At 49.4% G+C, this 27,477-nt stretch overlaps 2 protein-coding genes across 6 annotated transcripts in view; one reads left to right on the top strand and one right to left on the bottom strand.

The window, feature by feature from the left end:
* LOC119850710 overlaps positions 1-27,477 on the top strand; it is an 829,101-nt gene that overhangs the window by 147,559 nt on the left and 654,065 nt on the right. The window lies entirely within an intron of this gene.
* On the bottom strand, positions 1,570-16,072 carry LOC119851648 (gastrula zinc finger protein XlCGF57.1-like). 5 transcript variants are annotated; one of them, XM_038391822.2, is made up of 3 exons: positions 15,957-16,072; positions 7,693-7,819; positions 1,570-5,212 (listed from the first exon to the last, which is right to left on the bottom strand). In XM_038391822.2, the coding sequence occupies exons 1-3, from the start codon at positions 15,978-15,980 to the stop codon at positions 3,414-3,416; spliced, it is 1,950 nt and encodes a 649-aa protein (XP_038247750.1). In that variant the 5' UTR covers positions 15,981-16,072; the 3' UTR covers positions 1,570-3,413. The 5 variants fall into 5 exon arrangements, with proteins under 5 accessions (XP_038247750.1, XP_038247751.1, XP_038247753.1 ...); XM_038391823.2 differs by having other exon boundaries at positions 1,570-5,209; XM_038391825.2 differs by lacking the exon at positions 15,957-16,072 and adding an exon at positions 6,625-6,761 and having other exon boundaries at positions 7,693-7,822.

The following is a 27,477-nucleotide window of genomic DNA, read 5'->3' as shown; positions in this document are numbered from 1 at the left end:
TTTGGCATAAGTAGCTAGCACGTACTGCAAGGGACCATGCAAGGTAGAGTGTCCCGTTAGCACCTCTGTGGTCATAAGACAAAAAGCAGGGGGTTAGTAGGTTACAGATTGTTGTAATAAGCCATGCTGCCAGTGTCTCTGTTCAGCCCATGAGCTTTAGTGTCTAGCAGAGTTAGGGATTTAAGCTCCCAGGCTTGTCTTTTGAAAGCGTTATGCAGGTTTCCTTTGAGGAGGAGAACTCAGTTAGGGCTTATTACAACAATAAGTAACCCATTAACCCCCACTTTTTATCCTATGCCCTGTCCTCCCTGCTCCCAATCTCATCCAACATGCATGGAAATAAACAGCAGGTTCCCAGACTTGTTTTCTGAGTCCAGGCTTGCCCTTTCTACCTTATAAATGGTATTTAGGTGCACAGAGCCAACCAAATTTTGGCCAGTTACATCTGTACAACCTAATGGCAGTCCATGGAGTAGCATAGTTTTATTTGGCCTTGGCCTTTCCACCATACATTAGTGGCAGTGTCTTTAATATTTTGATTGCACACCCAGGCCAGGGATGGTAGGGGAAGCAGGATGCCCATGTTAGGCAGCACCAGCAGACTCCTGGGTTCAGAAGCATGGGGCTGGATTCAGCCATTGAATTCAGGAGTGCTACGCTGATTTACTGCAGCTGAGAATCTGACCCATGGTGTCTTTCTCCCCCTGCCTGCTATTCCTACCTCTTTATCTCTTATTGCAGCACAGCTCAGTGCGAATCTATGGAACCAGGCAGCGTGTCAGGTGAATCTGTTCACAATCCTCATATGCATCCCTGGGGTGTCCGACTCCCCAAGCTACCGAGGAGGAAGATAGACTGGCCGTAGTATTTCCTTTAGAGCAAGACCCAGCCACTCCAAAGAACTGATTCTACCACCTCTTGCATTACCACTTGTCCTCTGTGACTAGTTCAATTGAGGGGAAGGCAGGATGGTCCTAATTTTTTATTAATTTGTGGGTTTAGTGCCCAGATCCCTTGGTAACTGGCATATTAGGAAAACACATGTAGAAAGTGCCCATAGGAACTGAGAGCAGTGAAGCAAACCTCTCCCGCAGAAATTGCTTAGTGAGGATAATACTCGCCCTGTCTCTAGTGCCGTTCAGCAGTGCAACTCAAAGCCAAATATCAACATTAGTCCTCACAACCCTACAGGTTCCAGACAGGGAAACTGAGGCATAGAGCAGGTAATGTGACATCCCCATGGTTACATACTGAGCCAGTGTTAGAAGTGAAAGTCCTGGCTTCCAGTCCCTGGAGCTCATACATGTCATGCCTTGAATCCTCAAGAAGGTCAGGGGACCGAGAGTGACCCATTTTCCCCAGTGAGATCGTCTCTGTGTCCTCTCAGAGTGACGCTCAGCATGCAGGGCTGTGATCAAGAGGAACTAGCTCCACTTTGTGGCTGGAGAGCCAGCCCCACTTGCCTTTTACAGAAGGAAAACTGGAGCACAGAGAGGGGCAGTGACTCAAGGCCACACAAGGAATCAAGAGCTGAGCCCGTTAGAACCCTGGAGTCCCCGGCTCCCAGCCCTACCTGCTCAGCAGCACCGTCAGTATCACATGAGCACGTGAGCTGTCTTGAGCCATAAACATCCACAGGCGCTCGGAGCAAAGGCAGCTCCCGAGGTGCGTATAGGACAACTGGGAGACATCAAGGACATCCTGAATGATTCCTGTGCAGCAGTAAAGGAGTTGGGAGAACCAGATCTCCAAGCCCTGGAACCTGCAGGACAGGCGCCGACCATTGGTGTTAAAAATTTCTGGGAGGTATTCACCGGGAAGTGTGAGAAGTTAGAGATACTGAGCACCAGCCAGAACACCTGACCCTCTGAGCACCACCTCACAAAGAAGGAAGCTGCTTCTGGCCCCAGGACACGCCATGCGGAGCTGACACAGGAGAGGCCTGGCTGTGGGGATGAGAGAAAGGCAGCCCCATCCCCAGAGGCTGTATCAGTACAGGGCCCTACAAGATGCTACCGCTTGACCTGTCCCACATGGATAAGGTCCAGAGTTAGTAACTGCAGAACTCCAGGGGAGCCTGGCACAATATCAGCTGCTGTGGGAATAAACCTGAGAAAGGGGCAGAACACCTTCTCCTCAGCCACTGTCGCCCAGTGTCTCCCAGGAAATCGTCCGGCCCAATATCCGGGGGAAGCAGAGCCTCCTAAAACACAGATGCAGGAGTGAAGGAAGCTGGCTGAGGCAGGTCTCAGGCACATAAGCGCTTAGATGATCTCGCAGCTCTTTTCCATCTATAATTATTATGATCCTTGTAGTCTCTTCCACCTTCTCCAGCAAGTTAGCTTGGACCCCTTGCCAGCAGCTCTTCTGCTGTTTACCACCTGCCGTTGGTCCCTTATAAGTTCTCTGCTGTAGAATGTAGGGGGACCTACTGCATGAATGTCATGGGCTCCACGCGGCCATTTCAGTGACTTTGGCTTTCCTCCCTCCCCATACATCTGACAGCTGCGTGTGCAATGTCTCCCTTGGCCTCGAAGGTGGATCTTCTCACACACTGCTCTTCCACCACCACCAGAAGCAACATTTGTTCTTTCTGGCCTGGGCTTGCTCTCTAGTTCTGCCCTTTCTCCTCCAGAGGGATCTTTTCGTGCACTGAGCACGTCGATGATTCCTGGCCTCTTTTGCAGTTTGCTCATCTGTTACGTTAACTTGGGTTTTCAGTGAACTTTCTCTAACACGCGACTCCCAGAACAGGAGTCAACAGGGAGCAACAGACTGGATGATGAGTGGAAGGGCTCAGGGTCAATTCTATGGCCTCTGCCATCCTAAGGAGGCTTCTGAAAAGTCCCAATTCACCCCAGTGTACCTCCAATGAAGTTATGCGTAGGATGAATGCAGCCCCAGAGCTCAGGGTGTGTAAGTGATGCTAAACGGAGTCAGAAGAGATTATACGGATCTGGGCACTGGGTGGTAAAGGATCTGGATTGTGTAGGTGACTGCACTGACTGATCGGAAATGCAGTTCAATGAAATTAGTGTGTGAGCGAGCAAGCAATGGAGGGGAATCTATGCTCAGTATCCCTAGTCGCCCAGCACGCAAGTGGGATTGATTGTGATAAAATCATTGAAACCACCTGCTCAATGCGAAGCTGCAGCAAAAAAGCCAGGCCAGATGCTATGCTGCATGGATAGAAGAGGAGGAAAACCAAAGGATGTGGTAGCATGTAAGGCTCTTGTGAGTCCCCACCTGGGGCACTGCAGGACCGGGTACCATCCAGCTTCCTTGGAAGGGTGCAATAAGGGAGGGTTAGGAATTGGGAGTAAATGGAGGAACCTGGGCAGAGCAACATCATGCAAAAGGTAACAATAACCACATGGAATACGTCATCAGCAGGAGTGGGATGCCACATGAGCTCAAGAGACACCTAGATTTACTCCTGGGGAAAGTGGACAGGTCTGCAGAGCAAACTGGAAGCTGGGCTTTAAATCCATGACCAGGGGATAGGGATTTGGGTCGAGATGATCTTTCCCTGCTCTTAAAACTTCCTGAGCCAAATTCACTGGGTGCAACTTCACTGATGTCAGTGGTGCGGCAGCAGGGCCGGCGCTGGGCCTGTGTGTTAGAACCTGTCTCTCCTGCGCGTGGGCTTTCTGGTGCGTTATTAAATTAGACTTCTGGCAAAAGCTTTTCCCACAGTCCTTGCAGGTAAATGAGATCATCTCTCGGTGGGCTTTCTGAGGGACAGTGGCAAGCGTCTTCTGCGGGAAACCGTCCCCACTTTCGCTGGGTAGTATCACTGGCTCTTGGGAATGGGTTTTCTGGTGCACCTTCAGATAGCGCATGGAGGAGAAGCTTTTCCCGCAGTCGGTGCATATACTCAGCAGCACCCTGCTGTGGATCTTCAGGTGGATTTTCAGAGACCCCTCCGCGGTGAAGCTTTTCCCACATTCCGTGCAAGTGAAGGGCCTCTCCCCCGTGTGCATTCGCTGGTGGATCCGCAGGTACTTGGCAGTGAAGCTTTTCCCACAGTCAGAGCAGGTGAACAGGCCCTCCCCTGTGTGCATCCGCTGGTGGATGCGGAGATAACCCTTCTGGGCGAAGCTCTCCCCACACTCCGCGCAGGTGAATGTGGTCTCCCCCGTGTGGCTTCTCTGGTGCATCTTGAGATATCGCATGGTGGCAAAGCTCTTCCCACAATCACTGCAGATGAAGGGGGTCCCGTCCGTGTGGATTTTCTGGTGTATCTTCAGATAGCCCTTGGTGGTGAAGCGCTTCCCACACTCGGCACAGGGATATGGGGTCTCCCCCGTGTGCAGCCTCTGGTGTATCTTGAGATAGCCCTTGGTGGTGAAGCTCTTCGCACACTCAGTGCATGTGAAGGGCGTCTCGCCTGTGTGGATTCTCTGGTGCGCCTTGAGGGAGCCCTTGGAAATGAAGCTTTTCCCGCACTCCAGACATGTGAACGGCCTCTTCCCCTTGTGCTGTCCCAGGTGTATCTTGAGATAGCCCTTGGAAGTAAAACTCTTCCCGCACTCGGTGCAAGCGAAGGGCCTCTCTCCCGTGTGTTTCCTCTGGTGGACTTTGAGGTCCACCTTGCGAGTGAAGCTCTTCCCACATTCACTGCACAGAAAGGGCCTCTCCCCAGTGTGCTTTCTCTGGTGCATTTTGAGATCCCCCTTCGATGGGAACCTTTTTCCACATTCGGTGCATGGAAAGGGCTTCTCCCCTGTGTGGAGTCTCAGGTGGATCTTCAGGTATCCCCTCTGGGTGAAGCTTTTCCCGCACTCGGTGCATGCGTACGGCCGCTCCCCTGTGTGGATTCTCAGGTGGATCTTCAGGTCCCCTTTCTGAGAGAAGCATTTCCCACACTCACTGCAGGGAAATGGCCTCTCCCTCTTGTGGTTCCTCTGTCGTATTAGGAGATCTGTCTTCTCCACACAGCTTCGCTTGAATTCCTGAAGGGCGTCTGGTCTCTCCGTCACCTGGGCTTTCTGCTGAGCCGTGCTGTTTGTGGATATCCCTTGCGTGTTTCCTAACGAGTTTCTCTGCGTTGTCTGGAGTTTGCTCTGACTCAGGCAGTTTTTCACCTTCACTGAACTTTGGGAAACTTTCTCTTTAAGCTTCACTGAAAAGGTCTTGACTGGAAGCAGGTTTTCAGCATCTTCCTCCTGATTCTTCTCCTCCATACTTTCATTCACAATCTCATCATCTACTAAAGAGAAAACAACAGACCAGATGTTATTCCATGTGATGGTGGCAAAAGAAACGTTTCTCGTTTAAACAAAAGTTTCTATTAATTGCAAACCCCCAGGGGCTGTTAACCTTCCTGGGAGAAACACATTTGGAATCTCAGAATTATTGTTATGTATTATTTTTGTGATGCGGACAGGCCGGGTCCCTGCTCAGACCCACATCTCCCATGTCTGGCTGGGGTTTCTGCCCTGGTTTTTAACAGGCTGCACTGAGGTTGGCACTCACGCTCTTGCATCACCATTGGGAGCATTAAGGTCTGCAGCACCTAGGGACGCAGTCAAGGACCAGGGTCCCATTTTGCCAGGCACTGAGTAAGACATGCAGTGAAGAGACGTCAGACAGTCCCTGCCCCAGACAGCTCCCACTCTAGGTTGTATCAAAACACAACAGCTGAGGGAGACAAACAAATGGGGCTACGGGGAGGGAGGTGATGGGATACCAATAAAGCGAGCACATGGGTATACAATTAGCAACAGTCTTAACTCAGCATCTGCCTAGCCACTGTCAGCAGCATGGCTGGATCGGCCTCACTGCAGCCGGGCTCCCTCAGCAGAGGATCCGAGGAGGAAAGCTAGCTGCTGATTCCCCCCATCCCAGAGTTTCTCACACTCAGAAAGGGCAGCCCAGGAGACCACACAGAGGGGCTAGTAGGAGAAGCAGCTGGAGGAGGATGGGAAACACGTTGGGGTCCAATTTGAAAGCTGTTCGCTATCTGGGAAATCACTTTATGTACTTATTGGAAGCCCCATGGCCTTAAAATGAACCCCGGGCTTCCATGCTGCTGGTCCTGTCCTGGAGAAAATTCACCTACCCTCCGCTGAGACCGAAGTCTTTAAGTGGGTGCAACTTTATCACCAATCCTCCTGCCGGCTAGTCACTCATCCTGTACTGTACATCAGCTCCCATTCCCTGACACTGCCTCATTGCCCGGCTACTTCCACTTCCCCATGTGCATGCCTGCACCCAGCGGCCAGGTTACAAGCTGGAGGATAAAGCTCTATCAGCTTCCGCTGAATTCTGCCAGCTCTGAAACCGGCTCGTGGAAACATTAAAGCACACAGGAGTCGCCAGTCTGGATCAGACCATCAGCTATCCAGTCCCCTCTCCTGTTGGACCATGACTAATCACACTGGCTTCAGAGGAAGGGGCGAGGACCATTAGAATATGCAGCCTGTAGGAAAAGATTGTTCCTAACGCCCTGGGGGTTGGGGGATTGTGCAGCAACCGGGCTGCAGAGGCAAGTCACGAAGAGGGAGCACTATAAGTCACAAAGAAAGAGCGGAAGCAGACGAGGGGGGGGCATATGGGGCAAAAGCTAACTCCCAGCCTCAAGAAGGCGCACCTGGGCTGAGTGCAGCCCTTCACAGGTACCTTTCAATTTCATGGAATGCCCTTGTCCTTGTACCAGGAGAAGTTATGGCTCCTATACACACGGAGCTGCCCGTGCAGCTCTCTCCCTCCGCGCCGCTCTCATGGCATCTGGGTAGCGGGCGTGAGGTTCACACGAGCTGTGGGAAAAAATGGGTCCTGCCAGCGCGGTTCAGGGAATGTGGTGACCCATATCAAACTGGCTGCGGTTCCAAGCGTTGCTGAAATCATCTTCTCCAACAGCTCTAGCCATCTCGAACCCTGGTACCCTTCCCCAGCTGTCCACACTGCCACTCCCTCGCCCTTAGCACCCAAACACACCCCCGCCTCACAGAATCCCCCCCTCCAAACTCCCACGCCCCTCTGATGCAAATCCTCACAGGGAAGTGAAGCATTCTGGTCAGTGTGCCGGCTGGCTGGTCTCGCCCGCACTCAGTTACAGCCTGATCGTTACCGTTGCTATCAGCTGGCCTCAGCGTCCAGTTCTGCCACCTGCTTTCAGATACTGATAGCCTTTTCTTCCGAAGGGAAATGGAGCGATTGCAGTTCTGACCGTCACCATGTCACGTGGCGTGACACGAGGGGGAAACGACATCTAATGTGTCTTTTAAAACCAGTTTCTCTTCTGGAACCACAAATACTGAAGTGCCTTTACTCATAACACTGCAGTCATTGCGTGACCTCACTGGAGGGCAGAGTTAAGGTGTTCTGAGCCTTCACTGTGTGTTTCTTACCGTAGCTGCTTAGATTTAAATTTGAATTTCCTGGATTCAGAATTCTTGGTTTGGTTTACAACACCCTGTAGCATTTTATCCCGCTAAAGTTATCCATCCATGCACCAGCTTAACTGCAGCCTGGAGTATTTTGTCTAGGAAATGAACACCACTTAAAAATGAGACTGCAGGACCTTGCTAGCAGGCGCTTCCCTGCCTGTTCATTCCCCCAAGAGCTGAGAATTGTCAGAGATACAATTCTCACACACTCCACACAGGGAGAATCCCACGTAACTGTCTGGTGACGTGGCTTTTCATGTGTTGCACGGCCCCCAGTAGCACAAATGTGTCTCTTTACCTAGCGAGGTGACAAGCTCATAATTCTCCTTCATCACGTCCCAGTACAGCTCTTTCTGCCATTCCACTAACTCCTTCCACTCCTCCGGCGAGAAATAGACTGCAACATCCTCAAATGTCACCGGAGCCTGAAATCACAAATTGTCATCTGGTTAGCATCTTCTATATCAGCAGCATCCTGCCCCTTACAGCCCTGACCCTTGTCCGGGGACGGGGCATTTTCGAGTCACAGCGATAATCCACTCACTGCTGACACAAGAATTTAGGAGTTGCCATACCAGGTCTGAGCAGTGGCCCCGCTCTCCAACAGCGGCAGTACCAGTTACTTCAATGGAAGCACAAGAAACCATGTCACAGAATGCGAATGACCTGCTTCTAGGGGAAAAGTCTTTGTGATTGCTATCAGCTCAGGCCCTGAAGCAGAATTTATAGTTTCCATAATTATATTTAATTATCCTGTCTAATGTAACATTGGATGCTTGCATTAACCATAAGTGCTTAATGTTTTTCTGAATTCTGCAAAGCTCCTGGACTCAATATTGCCATGTGGCAATGAGTTCCGCATTCTAATTTTGCATTTTTCAATTTCTGCTGCCTTTCACTTTCATGTCACTAAAAGTTCCCTTGCTCTTGCACTGGGCAAGAGGATAAACAGGAGCAGAAAATTTATCCTCCCTATGCCAGTCAGTTCTTATACCTCAATCCTGTCCTCTCTCATTCATCTCCTCTCTAAACTAAACAGTCTCAATCTTGCCTCACTCACAAGTCCCTCCTGGTCTCTAATTTGCCACCAGTCCCTGAACTCCCTTTGTATGTGCTATTGAACTGATGGGACAGGCTGACCAGAACTGAACACAATATTCAGGGCAGGGCATACCCCTGACACACGATGTCAGTGTGATATTTGCTGTATCTTTGGGCACACTAACACGTCACATACTTTTCTGGGCCAGTGTTGTACATGGAGCGGAGGTTTCCATTGTTCTGTCGCAATAACACCCAGCTCTTTGTCTGAGTGGTGACAATTGATCTAGAATCCAGACACATGAATAAATAGCTCAAATGGATCTTTCCAAACTGCCTTGCTCTGCATTTGTTAGCACTGAATTTCATCTACTGTGGTGTTGCCCGTTCACCTGTCTTGGCTAGGTCTTTCTCGTTCCCAGGGGCGCCATTTCAGATTTGGCGGGGGGGGGGGGCAACTTTAACCTTGATTCCTGGGGCTATGTAGGCATTTGAAAACTCTAGTTTTTTGGCAGGTAATTTAGCAATTAGCTGCCAGGAGCCCTGTATCTAATTCCTTTATAAAAAAAATTTAAATAAATATTAGACCCACTCAACTCTAACAACATGTTCTGACATCTTGTGGCAAATCACTTAAGGGACACTGGTTAGGTTTAAAATTTTAATGTATATTCTTACTTTATTACTAACTCTGGAGAGAGAGAGAGAGAGAGCGAGCTTGTGCCCATCAGGACTCCTGGGTTCTATCCCAGCTCTGGGAGGGGAGTGGGGTCTAGTGGGTTACAGTAGGGAGCAGATACATCTGGGTTCTATAGAAGAACATCAGAATGGCCATACTGGGTAAGACCAAAGGTCCATCTAGCCCAGTATCCTGTCTTCCAACAGTGGCCAATACCAGGCGCTCCAGAGGGAATGAACAGAACAGGGAATCATCAAGTTGCCCTGTTGCCCATTCCCAGCTTCTGGCAAAGAGAGGCAAGGGACATGCATGGATGTCTGCCCACCTGGCTAATAGCTATTGCTGGACCTACTCTCCATGAATTTATCTAATTCTTTTTGAACCCTGTTCTAGTCTTGGCCTTCACAACATCCCCTGGCAACGAGTTCCACATGTTGACTGTGAAGAAACACTTTGTTTGTTTGTTTGTTTGTTTGTTTGAAATCTGCTGCCTATTAATGTCATTTGGTGACCCCTAGCCCTTGTGTTATGTGAAGGAGTAAATAACTCTTCCTTATTCACTTTCTCCATCCCTCTATCAGATCCCCCCTGAGCCGTCTCTTTTCCAAGCTGAAAAATCCCAGTCTTATTCAGCTCTCCTCATACGGCAGCCGTTCCAGACCCCTCATCATTTCTGCTGCCCTTTTCTGGACCTTTTCCAATTCCAATGTATCTTTTTTGAGATAGGGTGACCAAATCTGCACGCAGTATTCAAGGTGTAGGCGCACCATGGATTTATATAGAGGCAATATGATATTTTCTGTCTTATCTATCCCTTTCCTAACAATTCCCAATATTTTGGAAGCTTTTTTAATTGCCATTGCACATTGAACAGATGTATGCAGAGAACTATCCACAAAGATTCCAAGGTCGCTTTATTGATGGGTTCAGCTAATTTAGACCCCATCATTTTGCATGTAGAGTTGGGATTATGTTTTCCAAGGTGCATTACTTTGCATTTATCAACAGTGAATTTCATCTGCCATTTTGTTGCCCAGTCACCCAGTTTTGAGAGATCCTTTTGTAGCTCTTTTCAGCCTGCCTGGGACTTAACTATCTTGAGTAGTTTTGTATCATCTGCAAATTTTGCCACCTCACTGTTTACCCCTTTTCCCAGATCATTTATGAATATGTAGAATAGGACTGGTCCCAGAACAGACCCCCGGGGGACACCACTATTTACCTCTCTCCATTCTGAAAACTGACCATTTATTCCTACCCTTTGTTTCCTATCTTTTAACCGAATTGCCTGGCAGTGATTTCAGGATCATGTAAGGATCCTTAATTTACTTTAATGACAAGCCTTTTGTTATCTTAATCACCCAGCCTGTTTGTAAACAAACTCCCTGCCCCAAAGACTGTGCTGCTCCCAGCTTCCGAACTCATCACATATCATACTGAAGCTGTTGCAGTTAAGAGCTCTGTCTGGGGCTAGGGTGAGTAGACCTCCCATACAGAAGGGGGGGGGGCTAGAGCCATCCCATTCCCCCCCCTAAATGGCACCCCTGCTAGTTCCTCACAGTCTCCTCTAAACTTGACTAACCCTGTATGTCTGCTGTGGTTTTTTGCCACCTGGCTACTCACCCCATTTTCCAGGTAATTAATGAACATATTAAAAACCAGCCCTAGGTTAGAACACTGCAGCATGCTCTGTGCCCCTTTGGCCATGCTGAACATCGACTGTCTAGTCCCATCTCGTAGCCAGTCACCGATCCACAACAGAACCTTATCTCTTGCTCCATGACTCCCTTCAGTGTCCTTGGCAGTTTCTAGTGTGGGACTTCTGACAGAGGCTTTTAAACAGTCCCTACAAATGACACAAACCAGTTGGTCTTTACCAATTATTTTGCTGAGACACACGAGAGAATTCACCTTCGTTTCCTCAGCTGGGTGCTCATGCTAGGAGCCGTTCAGTAGAGTAGAATCTCACAGTTACGAACCCCTCGGGAATGCAGGTTGTTCATAACTCTGAATGAAACGTTAAGATTGTTCTTTCAAAAGTTTACAACTGAACACTGACTTAATGCAACTTTGAAATTTCACTATGCCGAAAAAATGCTGTTTTCTTTTCCCTTTATTTTTGTAGTTTATATTTAACACAGTACGGTATTTGCTTTTCTTTTTTTTTTTGGTCTCTGTTATTGCCCGATTAGGTACTTCCAGTGCCAAATGTGGTGTGCAGTTGACCGGTCAGTTCGTAACTCTGAGGTTCTACTGCACCGGTACAAGCACTGACATTTTGGTTTAACTGAATCATCATGCTGGTGAACGAAAACGAGTAGAAATGTGTTTGTTGTTAAAACCAGGTGCCTGGGCAGGGCAGAGAAATAAAATGTGCTTCACCCAAATGGCTCCTGAGCAAAGGCAAAGCCACCGGAAAGCTCAACACTCCAGCACGAGAGAGCTCAAAAAGCCACGGGGGCTTACGCCCCCCAGGGACCGGGACACCTCTGGACACAGAAGAAGCTTGAGATGACCAAGCTCCTATTGCCTTCAGCTGAGCCAGACGGGCTCCCCCAGGCACTGAAGGCTGGTTACCCCTAAGAAGGCTGGGCACTTGTTTCTGGGCAAATGGGATTGGGCGGGTTACCCAGAGGTTACAGGAGTATCTTTAAACTAGGAAGATGGGGGCAAGAGTGGGAGTGTTGAAATCAGGCACATACCTTGGGCTCTGTCTAAGCTACAGAAATAGCAGCTGGATTGTCATGAGGGGGAAAAGAAAACGTATGTTACAACCATGTGAGGAAACATGTTTTATCTTTGATATAGAGGAGTGTTAAACTGTGGCCCCCTTATATGATTAAAGTGGGGGGAGGTGTTTTGGGGGGCTGTTTTCTCTATCCACACAGCCAAGAAGAAACCACATTATAATACCGTTGGGTCAAAATAATGTTAAAATGTGGCTTTTGAGTACCCAAAGCTGGAAGCCGGATAAACCTGCACTGGGCCGGAGGATCGAACTCCCATCGCTACCATCCGGGGCAGTGTCTAACCAAAGCTTATTTCCAAAAATTTCCCAACTTCACCATCCCAGGTTCAGCTCCACCCATAGCAGCAATGGGGGTGCTGGTGTACACAGGATGACAGCTGGCCCTGGCATTTTAACCACCGTGTCCTGATCTGAGCAGAGCTGGAGGTCTAGAAAGCAAGGCAGTGAAAACACCAATGGCTGATCTACGCTGGCACTCCCGCTGGCAGAGCAGCGCCAGAGGCTAAGAGGGACGGCTTGGGCAGAAAGGCCTGGTGTGGACAAGACCTATGGTTTGGAGCTCCCCCAAAACACAGTGAGGTCCAGCTCCTCAGCTGGCACAAGCCAGCACTAGCCCCTTGGACATCAGTGATGTTTATACCCATCCCCACCAGCCGAGGAGCTGGTCGGCATGTTGCGGAAGGAACATGTCAGTTCCACACAGCGGGGCGCACTCACTCACGGTGCACATGCAGCATAGATGAAGGAAGCACTCAGCAGCCTAACCAGTGATCCAAATCTGTATATATCCGTGCCATGTGGGTGAGTGGAGGTTGCAGTGAGAACCTGAATTCTTACTTTGCCTTGCATAACTCTTGCACAGCCAACAGAAATTGGACTCAGTGAGTCTTCCAAGCCTCAGGGAGTGTTGCAAGCCTTGTGTCCATTTGCCAGCCTTCTCCTAACACACTAATTAGCTGCCCCCAGCACTGCTGTTTTTGGAAATAACCACCTCAGAAGGAAGAGGAGGGCAGCTTGCGACTTTCCTAGGAAGTGATATTCTTTTAAGTGTACCCACCCGTGCCTGGGGGATCTGGTAATAGGCTCCTAGCAATACCAATATAATTAGTTTCCTGACTATTTTGGTCTTTAACCTTAATTTAGCTTTCATGTCTAGGCAGATCAGTGCATAACATCAAATGAATTCACCAGAGGCAAAGTTCACAGCTAGGGCTGTGCACCACTGATGCCCCACGTCAGCCGGCCCTCCACACACTGGTGCATTTTCAGCCCCACGTCACATCTTTGCCAGAGGAATCTTATCGTTGGATGGCTCTAAGACCCGTGCATTGGGTAACCAATCCTCTTCCAGCTGTCACAACACCTGTGGTTGCTTTTATGAAGCCTGTGTTTTTAGATGGAGACCCGTATATCGTATGTAATCAGCTGCCGGTCAGTGTCCAAACCAGCACTAGGACCAGGTGGGCATTCCTCTAACCAGGACAGCTTAGGGTCAATACAGAGCATGTCTTTCTGCTCACAGGGCAAACCGCTGGTAGTCTCCAATGCTGGAGAAACATGCCCAATTCACCACAGTGCAGATTTTCAGAAGTGCCGAGTGACTCTGGGGGTCACACTTGTGACACATTAAAGAGGGTTGTTGTTTTTCTCTCCAGAGAGCGGATGCTCAATTCCCCGTGAAAACCAGGCCCCTCTACAGAGTCTCTAGTTGGGCACTCAAACACTGAGGTGCTGTCAATCACGAATTGCTTATGAAAATCTCCCCCTAGACCACGGTTCAAGAGAAAAAGTGACAGTTAGTTGGATGCCAATAAGTAGTGATATCAAAGGCCTTTAGCCACAGCCTTTCCTCCGCCCATGGACCTGGCTTAAACTGGCTGCCAGTTCGGGGTCTAAGCAGACCCAGGGCGCACGGGCAGGGGTCTCGGAGATGGAGTCATTTTCTCCTGGAGCACTGAGCAGGAATCATCCACTAGGATCAACTAGGTGGATTTCCCATGATCCCTCCCCCATGGAAAGACACCCCCTAGACTCTAAGGCCAGATGGGACCATCATGATCTAGTCTGACCTCCTGCACATCGCAGGCCACAGAACTTCGCCCACCCACTCCTGTAACAGATCCCTCACCTATGGCTGAGTGACTGACATCCTCAAATCATGGTTTAAAGACTTCAGATGACAGAATCCACCATTTACACTAGTTTAAACCTGCAAGTGACCTGGGCCCCATGCTGCAGAGGAAGGTTCCTGCGCTTTAGTAACACCCGAAGGGCTGTCTGCGGAGTCTGTCCTGCGAGGGGGCCAGCATCAGCCGCTTCCGCGCTTGTGGAAGGCTCTCTGCGTCCCAGCAGGAGCAGGCCCCAAAGCGTGGCCATGCTGGTTCCTTGTTTCAGAAAAATGGGCATTTCTAGGGGTGCCCAAGAACAGGCAAGCTGTGCCCAGGGAGAGGGCACTGCTACCCTGCAGAGGGGCGTGCCAGGCAGGAAGGAGCCGCTTGTCTGGGGAAACAACTGCCCCTTCCTTTACAGCGTGCCCATGGCAGGACAGGTCACTGGCCGGCCCCCAGTTTCTGAGCCTGGGACTTGAAGGACTCTGGTGGATCCTGAGTGGGGTTTGGCGGTGCCGGTTTCCTTGGGAGCCCTGCTGCTGACACACCAGTGCCCAGCCCCGGTATCAGTGCCGGGTGAGCCCCAAGCTCAGGTTACCCCTCTGGAGCAGACGTGGGGCAGGGAGGAGCAGCCGGCGTTTCAGGGAGCTGAAAGGCAGTGACCAGAATTCATGGCTGCCCTGGCGCTGGGGCTTTAAGGGGCCGCCCCTGGGCTGAGTTTGGTGCCATCTCCCTGCCACTTCCCCAGCGCGGCCCCTTGAAGCAGCAGGGAGGCCCTGGGGGGCAGAGGGGGAGCCCCGGGGGGGAGACCCCAGGGGGCGGGGGACCGGGGGGGCTGAGCAGGGAGGCTCTGGGGAGGAGGGGGAGCCCCGGGGGGAGGCCCTGGGGGGGAGAGGGGCCGGGCAGGGAAGGGGCCTGGGGGTGGGAGACCCCGTGGGGCTGGGGGGGCCCTGGGGGGCATAGGGACTGGTCAGGGAGGGGGCCCGGGGGGGAGACCCTGGGGGGCAGGGGAGCCTGGGGGGGTCGGGCAGGGAGGGGGCCCGGGGGGCCCCGGGGGGTGGGGGGGCTGGGCAGGGAGGGGGCCCGGGGGGAGACCCTGGGGGCCCGGGGGCGGAGGGGGGCCCCGGGGGGCAGAGGGACCGGGCAGGGAGGGGGCCGGGGGGGAGACCCCGTGGGGTGGGGGGGCCGGGCAGGGAGGGGGCGGGGGGGAGACCCCGTGGGGCAGGGGGGCCGGGCAGGGAGGGGGCGGGGGGGAGACCCTGGGGGCCCGGGGGGGCCGGGCAGGGAGGGGGCCCGGGGGGGAGACCCTGGGGGGCGGGGGAGCCTGGGGGGGTCGGGCAGGGAGGGGGCCCGGGGGGCGGGGGAGCCGGGCAGGGAGGGGGCCCGGGGGGAGACCCTGGGGGTCCGGGGGGCAGAGGGGGGCCCCGGGGGGCAGAGGGACTGGGCAGGGAGGGGGCCGGGGGGGAGACCCTGGGGGCCCGGGGGCGGAGGGGGGCCCTGGGGGGCAGAGGGACCGGGCAGGGAGGGGGCCGGGGGGGAGACCCCGTGGGGCGGGGGGGCCGGGCAGGGAGGGGGCCCGGGGGGAGACCCCGGGGGCCCGGGGGGGCCGGGCAGGGAGGGGGCCCGGGGGGGAGACCCTGGGGGCCCGGGGGCGGAGGGGGGCCCTGGGGGGCAGAGGGACCGGGCAGGGAGGGGGCCAGGGGGGAGACCCCGTGGGGCGGGGGGACCGGGCAGGGAGGGGGCGGGGGGGAGACCCTGGGGGTCCGGGGGGCAGAGGGGGGCCCCGGGGGGCAGAGGGACCGGGCAGGGAGGGGGCCGGGGGGGAGACCCCGTGGGGCGGGGGGACCGGGCAGGGAGGGGGCCGGGGGGGAGACCCCGTAGGGCGGGGGGGGGGGGTCACGCCGCCCTTTGTGCCGCTCGCCCGCAGCCCGGCCCCGGCCGCCCCCGCCGCTGTTCCCCCGAGCTCGGGCCCCGGAGCCGCCTACCTGAGCCGAGCCCCCGCTGGGCATGTTCCCGGCCCCGGCCCCGTCGCTCGGGGGCTCCGCGGGGGGGGGCGGGGGAGGCTCCGGCCGGGGCGGGACGCGGCTCCCTGCGGGACCGGGCGGCGCGGGGGGCGCACTGGGCATGCGCGGGCGAACGGAGCATGCTCAGTAACGGCTGCTGAAGCCGCTGCCCTTCCCCCTGCCCGTCCTAGCCCGGGGGTTCTTCTGCTTTGGACAGGGGGTAAAGGGGGGGCCGGATCTGCGGGGGCCGGAAGTTGACTCGGAGGGGCGGGGGCCCAGGAACCGGAGGGGCTGAGGGGTAACGGGGGGGGGGAGCGGGGTTAAGCCCAGGGGCGAGGCAGGGGCATGGGGGGGGGAACAGTGACCCCGGGGGCTGCGACCCCCCCGTGTCTGCAGAAATGGGGGGGGCAAAGGGGCTTGTTTATTTCCCCTCCCCCAGGCAGCAGCGCCCAGCATGGGCGACCTTCCCTAACCCCCCCGCCCCCCCAGGGGGCTGTGCACCCCCCCCGCCCCCCGCAGGGGGCTGTGCACCCCCCCGCCTTTCCCCAACACCCCCCCCGTGGTCAACGAGTCCCATGCAGTGCTGCCAATTTACCCGTCGGTTGGAAAGTGGCGTGGAAATGGAAACGTTCAGACCCACGGTCGAAGCAGATCCAGTGCGGGGGGCGAAAGACCTGAGCCCTGAGACAGGACAGCGGGGACGAAGCCTGCCCTCCTCGCACAGCTGCTGCTTGTGCCGACAGTGTCGGTCGGCGACGTCGGCCAACCGTCTCATTTAAACGTGTGATTTGTGAGCCAGGTCTGGCTGAGCTCCGCCCTGGCAGCTCGCGAGGAGCCGGGGTGGGGGAAAGGCTTCAGGACCAGACGTGTTGACGTGAACTCACCTACGCGGCCGAGGTGTCCAGCAGACAGAGCTGCGTTGCCCAAGGGATCGCTTTTGGCTGGTGTTGGGAGTTTCTGTACTCAACATTTTTATTATAATTAATTTTTTACATAAGAACGGCCATATTGGGTCAGACCAAAGGCCCGTCTCGCCCAATGGCCTGTCTTCCAACAGTAGCCAGCGCCTGGTGCTTCAAAGGGAATGAACAGAACGGGGCAATTACCGAGTGATCCCTGTCATCCGCTCCCAGCTTCGGGCAAACAGAGACTCTCAGAGCATGGTGTGGCATCCTTGCCCATCCTGGCTAACAGCCACTGATGGACCTATCCCGGAGCCCTGGGGAGTGAGGGTTGCCCTCACCCAGTACAGAATAGGTGTATTCTGTATTCACACAGGGCCTGGCTCCTCTGGGGTGCTCAGTACAGCTGGCCGTGCCTTCCACCCCTACCCATTTGCCGTCAGGGTATTTAGGCAGCGGCAACATTATGGCTTCCATATGCATGGGAGTGTTTGGGGGAGGGAAAGGACTTCTTTAGCCCTCTTCTCACCTCCACCACCACTAATGCCTTTGTGTGATGGCAGCCATGTTTTGACTCTGTAATAAATAGATAGGAACTGCTTCTGCCAGGAAAAATTTCAGATGAGCATAGATGGCCCTCAGTCGGGGAAATAGGAAATGAAAAATATTTCACTCTTCTTTCTACCCAGCCCCCCAGAGAATAACATATATCTGCTTGGAGACAAACCCATCTGGCTCATCTTCACCCTGCGGACGTCAAAAATCTCTTTCTGAACAAGCCCTTCCATCTCCAATGAGCTATTACCCCAGGAGGTGGCTGGAATCTACCCTCCCTTTGATCAGAACCTTTCTCAGTCCCGGCAGCAGGACAAGTGCATTGTTCCAGTGCCTGCCTGCTGAGTGGATGAACTGTAATGGTCAGAGATCCCACCAGCATCGAAGTCTACTGAAGGTGAAGCCTAAGGAAATTAAGAGTTTAAATTTTCCTTCCCATGTCCCACTAACATGAATCCAAGCAGGGTCGTTTGGAAGCTGAACACTTTATGCTTCCATCCCACACCACTGTCAAGTTTTAGGAAATTAGGACAAGTCAGCACATAAGAACAACCATATGTATCGGTGACTGCTAATGGTAACAATTCACTACCTCTCCCTGAGACAGGTAACAAATTCCTACTGGTAGCAGTTTCACACACCCTAGAGTGTGAGAAACTGCGATCTGTAGGAATTAGCTACATCAAGTGGCAGTTTTTAGCAAATTAGGACAAGTCAGTAAATAACAACCTTATGTACTTGGTGGTGATGGGAGACTTCAACTACCCAGACATCTGTTGTGGAAAATAACACAGCAGGGCACAGATTATCCAACAAGTCCTTGGAATTTATTGGAGACAATTTTTTTTTCGGAAGGTGGAGAAAGCAACCGGGGCGGGGGAGGGAGGCTGTTCTAGATTTGATTTTGACAAGTAGGGAAGAACTGGTTGAGAATTTGAAAGTGGAAGGCAGCTTGGGTGGAAGTGATCATGAAATGGTAGAAAGTATCAGAGGGGGCAGCTGTGTTAGTCTGGATCTGTAAAAGCGGCAAAGAGTCCTGTGGCACCTTATAGACTAACAGATGTTTTGGAGCATGAGCTTTCGTGGGTGAATACATGACATGCATCCGACGAAGTGGGTATTCACCCACAAAAGCTCATGCTCCTATACGTCTGTTAATCTATAAAAAGAAAAGGAGTACTTTTGGCACCTTAGAGACTAACAAATTTATTAGAGCATAAGCTTTCGTGAGCTACAGCTCACTTCATCGGATGCATATCTAATAAATTTGTTAGTCTCTAAGGTGCCAAAAGTCCTCCTTTTCTTTTTGCGAATACAGACTAACACGGCTGCTACTCTGAAACCTGTTAATCTATAAGGTGCCACAGGACTCTTTGCCGCTTTTACATGAAATGGTAGAGTTCCCTATTCTAAGCAATGGTAGGAGGGAGAACGGCACAATAAAGACAATGAATTTCAAGAAGGCAGACTTTAGCAAACTCAGGGAGTTGGTAGGTAGAATCCCATGGGAAGCAAATCTAAGGGGAAAAGCAATTGAAGACAGTTGGCAGTTTTCAAAGAGACATTATTAAGGGCGCAAGAGCAAACTACCCCACTGCGTAGGAAAGATAGGAAGTCTGGCAAGAGACCACCCCGGCTTAACCAGGAGATCTTCAATGATCTAAAAATCAAGAAAGAGTCCTACAAAAAGTGGAAACTTGGTCAAATTACAAACGATGAATATAAACAAATAACACATGTATGTAGGGATAGAAAGGCCAAGCACAAAACAAGATCAAATTAGCTAGAGACATAAAGGGTAAGAAGAAAACATTCTACAAATACATTAGAAGCAAGAGGAAGACCAAGGATAGAGTAGGTCCATTACTCAACGAGGTGGGGAAACAATAACAGAAAATGTGGAAATGGATGAGGTGCTTAATGACTTCTTTGTTTCAGTTTTCACCAAGAAGGTTGGTGGCAATTGGACATCTAACATAGTGAATGCCAGTGAAAATGAGGTAGGATTACAGGCAAAAACAGGAAAAGAACACGTTAAAAATTACTTAGATAAGTTAGAGGTCTTCAAGTCACCAGGGCCTGATGAAATGCATCCTAGACTCCTCCAGGAGCTGACTGAGGAGATATCTGAGCCATTAGCAATTATCTTGGAAAAGTCATGGAAGACAGGAAACATTCCAGAAGACTGGAAAAGGGCAATTATAAGGACAACCTGGGGAATTACATACCAGTCAGCTTAACTTCTGTACCTGGAAAGATAATGGAGCAAATAATTAAGCAATCAGTTTGCAAACGCCTAGAAGAAAATAAGGTGATAAGTAACAGTCAGCATGGATTTGTCAAGAACAAATTGTGTCAAACCAACTTGATAGCTTTCTTTGACAAGGTAACAAGCCTTGTGAATAGGGGGGAAGCACTAGACATGGTATAGTTTGACTTTAGTAAAGTTTCTGATACTGTCTTGCATGACCTTCTCATAAACAAACTAGGAAAATGCAACCTAGATGGAGCTACAATTAGGTGGGTGCAAAACTGGTTGGAAAACCGTTCCCAGAGAGTAGTTATCAGTGGTTCACAGTCATGTTGGAAGGGCATAATGAGTGGGGTCCTGCAGGGATCAGTTCTGGATACGTTTCCATTCAATATCTTCATCAATGATTTAGATCATGGCATAGAGAGTATACTTATACAGTTTGTGGATGATATCAAGCTGGGAGGGGCTGCAAGTGCTTTGGAGGATAGGGTTAAAATTCAAAATGATCTGGACAAACTGGAGAAATGGTCTGAAGTAAATAGGATGAAATTCAATAAGGACAAATGCAAAGTACTCCACTTAGAAAGGAGCAATCAGGTGCACACATACAAAATAAGAAATGACTGCCTAGGAAGGAGTATTACGGAAAGGAATTTGGGGGTCACAGTGGATCACAAGCTAACTATGAAAAAAGAAAAGGAGGACTTGTGGCACCTTAGAGACTAACACATTTATTTGAGCATAAGCTTTTGTGAGCTATAGCTCACTTCATCGGATGCATGCAGTTGAAAATACAGTGGGGAGATTTATATACACAGAGAACATGAAACAATGGGTGTTACCATACACACTGTAACGAGAGTGATCAGGTAAGGTGAGCTATCACCAGCAGGAGAGCAAGGAAGGGGGGGGCACCTTTTGTAGTGATAATCCAGGTGGGCCATTTCCAGCAGTTGACAAGAACGTCTGAGGAACAGTGTGTGTGTGTGGGGGGGGGGGAATAAACATGGGGAAATAGTTTTACTTTGTGTAATGACCCATCCACTCCCAGTCTTTATTCAAGCCTAAGTTCATTGTATCCAGTTTGCAAATTAATTCCAATTCAACAGTCTCTCCTTGGAGTCTGTTTTTGAAGTTTTTTTGTTGAAGAATTACCACTTTTAGGTCTGAAATCGAGTGACCAAAGAGATTGATGTGTTCTGCGACTGGTTTTTGAATGTTATAATTCTTGACGTCCACATATCTATTCAGGGGACACCATCATCTCGGGTTGGACTAGATGACTTCCTGAGGTCCCTTCCAACCCTAATATTCTATGTCTATGTCTATCATAGGGCCTAAACACATCAGCCACACTATCAGAGGCTTGTTCACCTGCGCATCTACCAATGTGATATATGCCATCATGTGCCAGTAATGCCCCTCTGCCATGTAGATTCATAGATTCATAGATACTAAGGTCAGAAGGGACCACTCTGATCATCTAGTCCGACCTCCTGCACAGCGCAGGCCACAGAATGTCACCCACCCACTCCTATTAAAAATCCTCACCCATGTCTGAGCTATTGAAGTCCTCAAATCATGGTTCAAAACTTCAAGGAGCAGAGAAGCCTCCCTCCAGTCAACCATGCCCCATGCTACAGAGGAAGGCAAAAAAACCTCCAGGGCCTCTCCAATCTGCCCTGGAGGAAAACTCCCTCCCGACCCCAAACATGGCAATCAGCCAAACCCTGAGCACATGGGCAAGATTCACCAGCCAGATACCCAGGAAAGAATTTTCTATAGTAACTCAGATCCCATCCATCTAATATCCCATCTCAGGGGATTTGGCCTATTTACCCTGAATATTTAAAGATCAATTACTTACCAAAATCCCATTATCCCATCATACCATCTCCTCCATAAACTTATCGAGTAGAATCTTAAAGCCAGATAGATCTTTTGCCCCCACTGCTTCCCTTGGAAGGCTATTCCAAAACTTCACTCCTCTGATGGTTAGAAACCTTCGTCTGACTTCAAGTCTAAACTTCCTGGTGGCCAGTTTATACCCATTTGTTCTTGTGTCCACATTGGTGCTGAGCTGAAATAATTCCTCTCCCTCTCCTGTATTTATCCCTCTGATATATTTATAGAGAGCAATCATATCTCCCCTCAACCTTCTTTTAGTTAGGTTAAACAAGCCAAGCTCCTTAAGTCTCCTTTCATAAGACAAGTTTTCCATTCCTCGGATCATCCTAGTAGCCCTTCTCTGTACCTGCTCCAGTTTGAATTCATCCTTTTTAAACATGGGAGACCAGAACTGCACACAGTATTCTAGGTGAGGTCTCACCAGTGCCTTGTATAACGGTACTAAAACCTCCTTATCCCTACTGGAAATGCCTCTCCTGATGCATCCCAAAACCGCATAAGCTTTTTTCACAGCCATATCACATTGGCAGCTTATAGTCATCCTATGATCAACCAATACGCCAAGGTCCTTCTCCTCTTCCGTTACTTCTAATTGATGCGTCCCCAACTTATAACTAAAATTCTTGTTATTAATCCCTAAATGCATAACCTTACACTTCTCACTATTAAATTTCAACCTATTACTATTACTCCAGTTTACAAGGTCATCCAGATCCTCCTGTATAATATCCCGATCCTTCTCCGAATTGGCAATACCTCCCAGCTTTTTATCATCTGCAAACTTTATTAGCACACTCCCACTTTTTGTGCCAAGGTCAGTAACAAAAAGATTAAATAAGATTGGTCCCAAAACCGATCCCTGAGGAACTCCACTGGTAACCTCCCTCCAACCTGACAGTTCGCCTTTCAGTAGGACCCGTTGCAGTCTCCCCTTTAACCAATTCCTTATCCACCTTCTGATGTTCATATTGATCCCCATCTTCTCCAATTTAACTAATAATTCCCCATGTGGCACGGTATCAAATGCCTTACTGAAATCTAGGTAAATTAGATCCACTGCATTTCCTTTATCTAAAAAATCTGTTACTTTTTCAAAAAAGGAGATTAGGTTGGTTTGGCACGATCTACCTTTTGTAAAACCATGTTGTATTTTGTCCCATTTACCATTGACTTCAATGTCCTTAACTAATTTCTCCTTCAAAATTTTTTCCAGGACCTTGCATACTACAGATGTCAAACTAACTGGCCTGTAGTTACCCGGATCACTTTTTTTTCCTTTCTTAAAAATAGGAACTATATTAGCAATTCTCCAATCATTCGGTACTATTCCTGAGTTTACAGATTCATTAAAAATTCTTGCTAATGGGCTTGCAATTTCAGGCACCAATTCCTCTAATATTCTTGGATGAAGATTATCTGGGCCCCCCGATTTAGTCCCATTAAGCTGTTTCAGTTTCGCTTCTACCTCTGATATGGTAATATCTACCTCTATATCCTCCTTCCCATTTGTCATGCTACCATTATCCCCAAGATCCTCTTTAGCCTTATTAAAGACTGAGGCAAAGTATTTGTTTAGATATTGGGCCATGCCTAGATTATCTTTAACCTCCGCTCCATCCTCAGTGTTAAGCGGCCCCACTTCTTCCTTCATAGTTTTCTTCTTATTAATATGGCTATAGAACCTTTTACTATTGGTTTTAATTCCCTTTGCAAGGTCCAACTCTACTCGACTTTTAGCCTCTCTCACTTTATCCCTACATCTTCTGACCTCAATTAGGTAGCTTTCCTTGCTGATCCCTCCCATCTTCCACTCCCTGTATGCTTTCTGCTTCTTCATAATCACCTCTCTAAGATGCTTGCTCATCCAGCTTGGTCTACAACTCCTTCCTATGAATTTTTTCCCCTTTCTTGGGATACAGGCTTCCGATAGCTTCTGCAGTTTTGATTTAAAGTAATCCCAGGCCTCCTCTACCTTTAGATCCATAAGTTCTTCAGTCCAATCCACTTCCCTAACTAATTTCCTTAATTTTTGAAAGTCAGCCCTTTTGAAATCAAAAACCCTAGTTGCAGATTTATTTTTGTTAATCCTTCCATTTAGTTTGAACTGAATTAGCTCATGATCACTTGAGCCAAGATTGTCCCCTACAACCATTTCTTCTATGAGGTCCTCGCTACTCACCAAAATTAAATCTAAATCCCCTCTGGCCAATGTACATTGGCCAAACTGGACAGTCTCTACGTAAAAGAATAAATGGACACAAATCAGACGTCAAGAATTATAACATTCAAAAACCAGTCGTACAGTAACACCCATTGTTTCATGTTCTCTGTGTATATAAATCTCCCCACTGTATTTTCCACTGAATGCATCTGATGAAGTGAGCTGTAGCTCATGAAAGCTTATGCTCAAATAAATTTGTTAGTCTCTAAGGTGCCACAAGTCCTCCTTTTCTTTTTGCGGATACAGACTAACACGGCTGCTACTCTGAAAGCTAACTATGAGTTAACAGTGCAACAAGAGTGTAAAGCAGATTTTTTGAAGTAGTTGAAAAATCTGAAATCTCTAGTGCTTTGGTTTCTTTATGATAAAATATCATTACAATTTCTTGGGAGTGTTTCGTGAGTCTATAGACATACAGTTCTTTGTCTTGCTAGAGGATTATTTAAGAAGCTGGGATCCTTCTTTCTGCTGTGAGTCTTTTCAACAGTATGAGGGACGAATGCTTTCCAGACTGTGGGTCTGTTGGGGAGATGGTTGGTTGGTTCTTTGTTTGTTTGTTTTTTGTGGGTGGGAGGTTGGTAATATTTGAGGTCACACATATATCAACAACTGCATGAGTTACATAGACTTCACCCCACCCAGCCTATGTTCCATGTATCTTGCTTTATAAGGTCAAGACAAGACACTAGGTGTCGTGCTGCACCCAGTACACAGGGGTCCCAATCCCGATTTTTTTTCCTCCAAAACCTACTGTAATGTAAATGCTAAATAATAATCCTTAACTTCTCAGTATTGCCACCCTCACCATTGGAAAATCATGAGTCAGACTCCCCAAAATCATGAGGATTCTTTTTTAAAAAAAATGTAATGTGGGTTCTCTTTATTTCCCTTCCAGTTTCTGAACCAGGCAAGCTAGAAACTTACCTTTCTAGTGCAGCCAGAGCCCCAGAGAGCAGGAGCCCTGGGCACCCAGGACTGGCAGACAGTGGGGCTCCTCACGGTTGTGTGTTCCAGACTTGGATTTCACCAACCAAGTATCAAGTGTGAACTCCTCAAGCACTAGAACAGCATTAACATGGAGTCACAGACAGCCCCGTTGGGCACCCTGAATCTATCTTGCCATCCAGGTGAGCCTGCCTTTGTGACAGATGGTTCCTTGCACCAAAAACCATAACAATATTCTGATCACTCGGACCAGTAACTCAGCCAGGTCAGTTGCACCTCAGATCTCAAACCGAAGACAACGTTCGTGGCCAATCCGATAATAAACCAGCTAAATCTTTACTAACTATGAAAAGAAATAAGAAACTTATTTACCAGGTTAAAGTGGGTAAACATACACACAAAGGAGTTACAGTCTGAGGTTTCAAAAAGTAGTAGAAGCTGCTGTAACACGCAAGCTCTGTATGTCTCTGAGGGCTAACCCTAGCCAAACAGCTGGGATTGTAGAACTGATCAATGAAATTGTTTTTAATTGTTCACTTTATTAATATAACTTCATAAGTAAAGTTTTATGAATGAAACAACATTCATTCATAAAACCAGGTACCCCAATAACTGACTAATTGAGTTTCACTTTCAATCCAATTGCTGCTTAAATCGCTGAAACTTGCACTGCTTCAACATTGTAACTTCTGCTCACTTTTTGTCATTCATTATACTTGTCTATATTGTAACTTCTGTTCACTGTTTGCCAGTCCTTACACTTGTCCATGTTGTAACCCAAACTCCATTTTAAAATGCTCACTCATTTTTGCCAAACCCTGCTGTAATCTTATTAGTGTAGTTTAGATGTGGGAATGAGGTATGTATGGATGATGGAATCAGCCTCCAGCCCCAGCCTGTCCTGATGAAATAAAGTGTAAACACCAAGGGCTGAAGATGCAGACAACAGCCCTGACAAAGCAAGAAGAGTCCACCCTCAAAAGAAAAGAACAAAAGCACAACTGAAGAAACATCAAAGCCAGGTCCCAGGCTGAAAGTCATGTCTGCAATTGACGGGTGATCAATCACACTGAACCCAGAGGCAGCGTGACACAGCAAAACCTATAGACTCTGGATTCAAACTAAAGCCTACAAAAAGGATGGGTGAGATGGAAGATTTTGGAGGGTAACATTCTGCTGCCAACATGGAAGGGCATCGGTGCCCAACAGAGACCCAGCTATTCCTTGTGCCCAGCTTTCCCAGTCAGTTAGCTGCCACAAGCTATGAACCCGAGCCACAAACTCAAGCTACATTCAGGTCTGGTAACTATCTAGCAGCTGCAGAACATTTGGGGGGGGGGGTGTGTATTAGATATTAGTTACTGGTCTTAAATCAAATTGTGTTATAATAAATGTGACATCTTGTCTTGTCCCCTGAAACGACCCTGTGTAGTTTTGCCAGTGTAACAGGATCCCTTGCTCATGCTCGGAAGACGTGCCATCTCCCTGAAGTCCAAGCACCAGAGGGACAACGGTTTCTTCTTGACAGGGATTTTTATTCTATTCCCCCAGAGCTCAAGCTGATGGGGTAAGTGTTTGTGCAGGTCTCCACCTCCTCGTGGGGGTGGGGGTGTGTGAGGGGGGGAGCAATCAACCAAATCTTTTGTCCACGGATGATCCGCAGTGGCTTGTCTGATGTCTCAGGACCTCCTCTTGTTGGAAAGGAGTTGACTCCTCTTCTGGTAAACTAGCTTTTCACACTTGGTAATGCTTCTCTCCTGACTGGTGGTGGCAAGGGGGTTGACAGTTTTAGTGCCAAGACTTATATATCACCTTGTAACATGGGATACAGATATTAGAGGTGAGAATAAGGCAGGCAGCAACTCACAAGCTTTTCATAAAGTCTAAACACGAAACACATTTTTATAAATCTAATGCCTGTTTTAACAACACTAACAAACAGGTGAGCAAGACTAGTTTCCAGCCATGCATTTGCCACGTTTCAGTAAGGCCTAGGGGCCTTGGCATAAGCTGACACCTGGTCGGCCAGTGTCAGAAGAGGATCTTCCCTCTTATCCCCAGGTGTCCCCCAGGGGGTCTGTACTGGGACCAGTACTGTTCAACTTATTCATCAATGATCTGGGGAAACAGGTAAACAGTGAGGTGGCAAAATTTGCAGATGATACAAAACTACTCAAGATAGTTAAGTCCAAAGCAGACTGCGGAGAGCTACAAAGGGATGTCACAAAACTGGGTGACTGGGCAACAAAATGGCAGATGAAAGTCAGTGCTGATAAATAGCAAAGTAATGCACGTTGGAAAACATAATCCCAACTATAACTATAAAATGATGGGGTCTAAATTAGTTGTTACCACTTAAGAGAGAGATCTGGGAGTCATTGTGGAGAGTTCTCTGCAAACATCCACTCAGTGTGCAGCGGAATGTTGGGAATCATTAAGAAAGGGATAGATAAGACAGAAAATATCATGTTGCCTCTATATAAATCCCTGGTACGCCCACATCTGGAATACTGCGTGCAGATGTGGTCGCCCCATCTCAAAAAAGATCTATTGGAATTGGAAAGATTCAGAAAAGGGCAACAAAAATGATGAGGGGGTCTGGAATGGCTGCTGTATGAGGAGAGATTAATAAGACTGGGACTTTTCAGCTTGGAAAAGAGACGACTGAGGGGGATCTGATCGAGGTCTATAAAATCATGACTGGGGTGGAGAAAGTAA

The sequence above is a fragment of the Dermochelys coriacea genome, chromosome 2 (assembly GCF_009764565.3).
Source record: "Dermochelys coriacea isolate rDerCor1 chromosome 2, rDerCor1.pri.v4, whole genome shotgun sequence".
Classification (NCBI taxonomy): domain Eukaryota; kingdom Metazoa; phylum Chordata; order Testudines; family Dermochelyidae; genus Dermochelys; species Dermochelys coriacea.
Note: the sequence above shows the minus strand (reverse complement) of the source record. Positions and strands in the feature narration are given on the sequence as shown.

Coding starts and splice junctions, on each gene's coding strand:
- LOC119851648 (XM_038391822.2), bottom strand. CDS start 15,980: ATGCCCAGCGGGGGCTCGGCTCAG. Junction 7,820..15,956: donor CCAGCGGGGGCTCGGCTCAG/GTAGGCGGCTCC, acceptor TTGTGATTTCAG/GCTCCGGTGACATTTGAGGA. Junction 5,213..7,692: donor TGAGCTTGTCACCTCGCTAG/GTAAAGAGACAC, acceptor TTTTCTCTTTAG/TAGATGATGAGATTGTGAAT.